The following is a 6,820-nucleotide window of genomic DNA, read 5'->3' on the forward strand; positions in this document are numbered from 1 at the left end:
TTCGGTTCTTATAAGACAGAAACTGACACTTAAAATCGCCCATAACTTTTTCCCCTTTAATCACACAGACTTTTGCCATTAGGATTTTCGATAGAACTCTACGGGGGCTACCGGGAATTCTCAACAGAACTGCCGGAACTGTTAAAAAACTGTCTTATAAGACTCGAAAAAAATTTTTGTATAAATAAATTAATATCTCTTAATACTAAAAATTGTATAATATAATTTTATTTTACTTTCTTGCATTATTATCTTTTGTTCGTGTAATAGTAAAACCAGCATGCACTGAATGTTACAGACTTGAATGGTTATACGTATGTCTATTAGCGGAAATTTCTGATACGCGATCGCAAACTATCAATTCCCGGTCATCGACATGTTGCAAAATTCATACGTTATTAATGTTCGATGTATTATTACCCCAGTGAGTATCGATTAACAGTTACATAACATCAATAGGTATTATCATTTCCTACTCAACAATGCAACTGTTGTGTACAACATGTGATACATTTATATTATTAAATAGGAAATTATAATATTGATATTAGATGTTAGTCGGTGATTACTGGGACATTTAAACATGTGCATTTTTAACTTGTTATTGCTAATACTCTGTGTAAAACCTATGGCCGGTATTCATAATTAGATCTTATATTCGAGACCGTCTTGAATGATAATGACTATATACTTTTCTTGACAATACAATTTACAACAAAAATATTGCCGAATGTCTACTATGAGCTGGCAATAAGCTAAGATGCTATGAAACAATATCTAATTCGCTTTAGTATTTCTTTATCTTTCATCTTCACAGGAAGTTTGACAATTAGCGCGCTGTGAATAAGTCATACCGTTATTGCGAAATCCCTCTTTTTACTTATACTTACGCGCACTGCAGACAGGAGCGCTGGTTGGCAACCGGTTCTATAAAAAGACGCGCAACTGATGCTGCCAAATCGAGTACACCGTTGAACTTCTGTAGATTAAACATCGTACCATGTCGATGTTGGCGATCTCTTGTCAAGCAAACTTGAGCAAAATGTTGTTTTATTTGTCGCTGAGTAAGAAAATTATTTGAAATACTTCGTGAGTGGCGCGAAATGTTTATTCTCATACATCAATTGGTTTTAATATCGTCTCCATTGTGTTGAATTCTTACAGTTGTTGCATCGCCAATTCTCATTACTGCGTTCCCACAAGTAAGTAAATGTTCTTTCGTGCAATTTTTGTAAGAGAGGAATTGAGAATTATTTAAACGATTTGAGACTTTTGAGTATATTATAATAATATTGAATATGTTGTTGAGAAATATAATATCATGTCTTATGTTAAGCGCAATAAACGATAGTGCAGATATATCGTAATGTTCGTGGATTGTTTAATCCTTTATACAATAATAACACCTTTATTTTACGTGCCCTATGAATAGAGATATAATAAAAAGTTCGTACGCGCTTTATTTACTCTGAATCCAATATCGGTAAAGTTTTTTGCATATCTTTTGCGTTTGTTAAAGGTAATATTTCTGTATTTTTGAAAAAAGTATCGAGAGTTTATAATATTTGTAAGTTTAATTAAATATATTTCATAGAATTCGGCTGATGGATCTTCAATTCGACAAGATGGTTTTATTTTTGACGGTCCAGTAGCTTCCGGGCAACCTAATGGACAACAAAAAATTACTTCAACATCCACAACTGTGATGTCTACTACTTTGTCTGATGACTTATATAATGTATGCTTAGGGAACTGCCCGGTAATTGTAATTCTTCTCTTACTGAAATCGACGTAACTTTACTCAAAACTAATTTCAGAGTTTCTTGAATACATTTTGCATTTGCTTTTGAAAATTTTAATATTGAATCTATTATAATGGCATTATTCTCTCATAGACGACACAGGAATACAATCCTGTTTGTGGCACAGACAAAATTGATTACACCAATCCAGTAGGATTGGGCTGTGCGCAACGTTGTGGAAAAGGTGATATATTTTATGACAACCTCGTTATATTTAACAATTGCATTTATTTTGCTACATGAAAGATACATGGATGATAACAATATAAAACAAGCTTTTATCAGAATAACACTGATATCGAAGACAAATTTTTTGCTTTAACGTTAAAACGGTCGAAGATTTAATCTGTTTCAATGAGACAGGTAGATTACTGTTATCAATTTCTTTAATTTATCTTTATCATGCATTTATTTTGCTACATGAAAGATAAATGGATGATAACAACATAAAACAAGCTTTCTATCATAGTAACAATGATGTCGAAGACTAATTTTTTGCTTTAACGTTAGAACGGCCGAAGAATTTAATCTGTTTCAATGAGACAGGTAGATTACTGTTATCAATTTCTTTAATTTATCTTTATCATTGCTTAAACCCTTGAAATTATATTAATTGTATTTATATAGCAAATTGATATTACTATGTAAAGCATAATGAGGAAAAGGACTAAAATTAAAGAAGAAAATTTGTCCCTTATACCCACACGAGATAAAGGAAAAACTGTATACTTCCAAATATTTTCAGCCGTTCTAGCATTAATGGATTTCGCAATAGCAAATTTATACATTAAACGATTTTTGCCTTATAGAATATATAAAACAATAAAAAACTCTTATATATAATTACAGTATAAGGCAGTGCGATTATGAACGTATTAAAATGCTCAACACACAAAATTTTATATTTACAGATGTGACATTAAACTATTATGGACGCTGTTCAACAGGCAGAACTGGATAATTTACAATTTTCATTATACAAGTTCATAAAAATAAATGTTTTAACGAAAAAACCGGCAAGTATAAGAAACATGAACGTATTTACACACCGTTATGTATGCATATATAGTTAAGGAAATGTGTTCAATTGTTTTTTGAACGAGCATAATAATTTATTGACTATTTACTTTCACTTTGGTCTTTTTACTTGGTATGCTTTTAAAATTGATATTACTAACGTAAAACAAATTGTACAAATGGATTTGGTAATATTCATAAGTCGTTAAAAACTATTCCATAACGAATAGGAAATATCTCGTGTATGACAAAAATCATCCGATCGAGGAATCATTTCGGTCGGCCCACCTCACCCGTCGTGCGATTTCGAAGTTCCCTCCGTGAATCCCGTAAAGGTGTCGCGCCAATATCTCAGCTCTGTCCTCTTCCGCCTCTACAGCCATTCTTCTGTAGCGACGAACTGCTATGATACAACCGGCGGTGAGCGCAATCTGGATTATTAACCAAAAGATGAGAAGACCTAGAGCTAGACCCTCGTCCATGCAAAAAAAGCTGTCTCCAGATTCTGAAAATAAAGCAAGACTCGTGTATAGCTCCGTTAGCTCTGTACCAATTTTACTGTCTATGTAGGATTTAAAAGTGCACGTCGAATTTCTAAAATCGAAGTTCCCGACGCTCTTGGAGGGCGTAGCGATACCGATATTAAACTCACTTCCGCCGGCGATCACAAGCGTATCAGGATTTTCCCTGGATAAATGGCCCGCCGTTATCACTGGACTTTGAACAATGATAGATGTTTGTAACGGTAATTCCGCGGGCGTGAGGTTTTTGAAAAGTTCTGTTACCTCGGCGGTGACCGGCTCCTCGATCGAACGTCGCTTCCTGCCATACGAGAGCAATCCCCCTCTGCACGTGGCCTTTAAAGAAATCATCAATTTCTCATTTTCTCGCTCTTTAAAGTGTATAATTGTCACTTATACAAAAGTTCTAAATTAATTTGTATTTATTTAAGGAATATCACTAATATATTTCCTTATATAAATATTTTATTACGATATTTTAATATTATATTCAGTAATACAATCGTGACTTAGGGAACGTAAAAATGTTAAAAAAAATAGCCGTCTTACTTACCGGTTCGCACACCTCGACACAAAATCTAACGATGACATTGAATCGGACAATTTGGCTGTCGGGAAATTTAAAGGCACTAAACGTTGAAATCAAAGAACGGTTATCGATTGGATCTTTCAATAGCGCGGGAAAGGTCGCCGGATCCGTCGGACATCCAATTTCGTCCAAAAGGAGATACGAGGAATCTCCAGATGCACTACTAGCTACAAGGTGTCCAGCCGCGATATCATAAATCCCTGTAAAAAGTCATATCCTTCTTTTTCTCTATGAATCGAGAAAAAAAGATACATTTCATGCAGCCGATACTGAATTCGCGAGAAGTTTTATATATCGAATATACCATAGAGGGGCAAAGCTTTAACACAACCTTAGGAAAATTCTATAGTTTGAATCAAATTCAATGATGAAAGCTAGACCATAAGCTGAGAACATTCTATACATAATGCTGCATAAAAGGCGCCTTACCGTTGACGGGATCAATTTCAATTCTGAGCGTTAGCTTCTGGCCCAATTGAGTCACAACTGCGTCCGTATTGTCTTCGTTGAGAATTCTCATCGTTATCACTGGCACCTCGGACGATACGTTCACTACAATTGACCCAACCGGCGGTACGCCTGCGCTAAAAAGAGTAACCACAGCCAGAATATCGGGGACGTTTGTCACAGTATCGGAACGGTTTTGCGTTCAGGCGGCGAAATAAATTGTGAAGTTAACGTCTGCGTGAAGAAAAGCTAGACTTACTTTGGATCCGCGAAAGAGAAATTCGAATGAACGGTCACGTTTCTCGGTCCCGGAAGACCGCCGTCGTCCAAGGAGCATCCGACTCTCACCGATTGATCTCCCAATCGCTGAATGATCGGATTGTACTGTATCACAATGATGGCCCAAACGAACGTGCGCGTCCTGCGAAAAATAATTTCCGGCGACTTAATAAAATTGACCATTAATTGAATTAGTAATCGTTTGTTTTATCGCAATTGACAGTGATCCAAGCTGGTTAGACGGTTACGTGACTGGGTACCGATTTTCATTGTCGATGGCAAACGCAACTGTAAGGCCGCACGCAATTTCCGATGTTTTAATTTGCTCTTTCGTTGGCAGCGGCAATTTTAATATCGTCACGTTGTTCCCAACGCCGTTAACGCCGCAAGTAAGAACTTCTCCGTATGCATTAGCGTACATCCGCCCTACGAAGGGCTCCGTAGTGGTCAGTATGACTGTCATGGTCGATTCGCTGCACTCCACTTTCACTGCGAAACAAGGCAGTGCTTCAGTAAGGAAAATATTGGCCAATAATTAAATAGCAATCGATATATACAGAATAAATGAATATTAATTTTCCGGTCATCGAGTAGGAACTTATAACTTTGTCTAATTTTGTGAATTATGTACATTTTGCCTTTATACTTTCTGAAACTTTTCTGAACAGCGTTGCTTCGATCTCGAAATATAGTTTTACGAGCGAAACTTATAAAAGTATCCGCATTGCAAACGTACGATCTAGACAAGGCTCTCGCTCCTTGTAGACCGCGTTAGATCTGTCAACCAGCGAACTGACTCCAAGACCGATTGTGCTGTCAGAATGCAGGAGGCAGAGCGGTTTCTCCTCCGAATAGTCGACGGTATAGGCTCTGCAAATGAAACCGTCCTCACTGCGGTCGCACCTCTCCTCGCACTAAAAAAAATCGTGATCAAGTAACAGAGTGAATCGGCTCGCCCATAAAAGGCAGGAAATATGTAAAGAATACCTGCTTTATGTCAAGTCCCGGTAACGCCACGTCCGAATATGGCAACGATGCGTTCCGAAATTCCGCGTAGGAACAATAGCTGTTCTTCGCTGTGCCAGAACGTACAAGTTAAATTCAGTTCGAACGCAGGTCGATCTTGCGATTTACAAATCGGTTCATCGACTTACGCATATTATGGCACTGATCCTGTAGATACTCGTCTCGATACATCGACGATCTGTAGGCTTGCGGTCTGGTACCCCGCTCGAGCTTCGACAATGAACACGTGCCAATGGTGTCGTTGATCGACAACGGCTCGCCCGTACGATATTGTGCGGATGCACATTCGTCTGATTGTGAAATTATTTCAATTATTGGCATACATAGCTCGTAGTTTCTTGAAAGTTTCTTTTAATTTATTTCGTAGCTAGGACTAGGCCCAATTCACGCGTTTATTTTGTATACCTGCTTGTAGACACCTCTCGTAACACTCGCTCTTCCGTAATGCTTGATGGAACCAGCCGGACTGTCCCTCTTTTAAAATAGCTCCCAAAGTTCTCTCTACGTGCCACAATCTTTGCTGTTTGCAGCTCGGTGGGACTGAAAGTGCAAAAGAACTTGAGAAAGGTGTATTTCTGAAAACATTATTCCCCTAAAAGTTTTCTCTACGGCTGAGAAACATCATAAACATTTTTTTAGATTTTCTTCTATCAGGTAATTGGAACTTGTAGTAGCCTGACTTATATAAGTTAAGCTAGAAAAATGTAGCTAAAATAAAAAATAATACTTTGCCATAATGAGGGAACAGTCGTTACCTTTGATACAGATCTCTTGGAAAAGCGTGGCATTCGTTTCGGGAATGAGTTCCTCGCTTTTTACCTGCACGCTGTAACAGATGTTCCTCGCGAAGTCGACTACGAAAGCTGTGCAATTCAGACTTTTACACCTACAAACAAATTTTTTAATTAAACATACCTTTCCTGCGCAGCAAAAGCTTATTTGCAGCAACACTTGTAACAAATTAACTTGTCTTATGGTAGATGTTGCGATACATTTCTCTTAATTTTCGCACAACAAAGCGTTCAGTTTATTAAATGCATCTGTTAACGAATAAATGTACGCGTAATAAAATATTCACTCGTCTAAAGAGTTGCATTTAAAAGTGCATTTACTTAGAATATCGAACTTCCTGGAATAAC

The 6,820-nt window shown here is 37.2% G+C and overlaps 2 protein-coding genes across 2 annotated transcripts in view; one reads left to right on the forward strand and one right to left on the reverse strand.

Moving 5' to 3' along the window:
* Positions 1-925: 925 nt before the first annotated feature.
* Positions 926-2,931, forward strand: LOC105564797. The gene is made up of 5 exons (XM_012017474.1): positions 926-1,064; positions 1,165-1,202; positions 1,595-1,759; positions 1,896-1,986; positions 2,714-2,931. The coding sequence occupies exons 1-5, from the start codon at positions 1,001-1,003 to the stop codon at positions 2,761-2,763; spliced, it is 408 nt and encodes a 135-aa protein (XP_011872864.1). The 5' UTR covers positions 926-1,000; the 3' UTR covers positions 2,764-2,931.
* Positions 2,932-3,028: 97 nt separating this feature from the next.
* LOC105564798 overlaps positions 3,029-6,820 on the reverse strand; it is a 9,952-nt gene continuing 6,160 nt past the window's right edge. Inside the window, exons 4-14 of the mRNA XM_012017475.1 lie at positions 6,437-6,567; positions 6,087-6,221; positions 5,810-5,971; positions 5,643-5,731; positions 5,392-5,569; positions 4,916-5,144; positions 4,636-4,797; positions 4,359-4,513; positions 3,894-4,129; positions 3,472-3,676; positions 3,029-3,324 (exon numbers count right to left, since the gene is read on the reverse strand). Coding sequence (XP_011872865.1) covers positions 3,074-3,324; positions 3,472-3,676; positions 3,894-4,129; positions 4,359-4,513; positions 4,636-4,797; positions 4,916-5,144; positions 5,392-5,569; positions 5,643-5,731; positions 5,810-5,971; positions 6,087-6,221; positions 6,437-6,567 — 1,933 coding nt within the window. The 3' untranslated portion in view covers positions 3,029-3,073. The remainder of the gene's footprint in view (positions 3,325-3,471; positions 3,677-3,893; positions 4,130-4,358; positions 4,514-4,635; positions 4,798-4,915; positions 5,145-5,391; positions 5,570-5,642; positions 5,732-5,809; positions 5,972-6,086; positions 6,222-6,436; positions 6,568-6,820) is intronic.

Source organism: Vollenhovia emeryi, unplaced genomic scaffold (genome assembly GCF_000949405.1).
Source record: "Vollenhovia emeryi isolate VEMERY1.0 unplaced genomic scaffold, V.emery_V1.0 DF939159.1, whole genome shotgun sequence".
Classification (NCBI taxonomy): Eukaryota; Metazoa; Arthropoda; class Insecta; order Hymenoptera; family Formicidae; genus Vollenhovia; species Vollenhovia emeryi.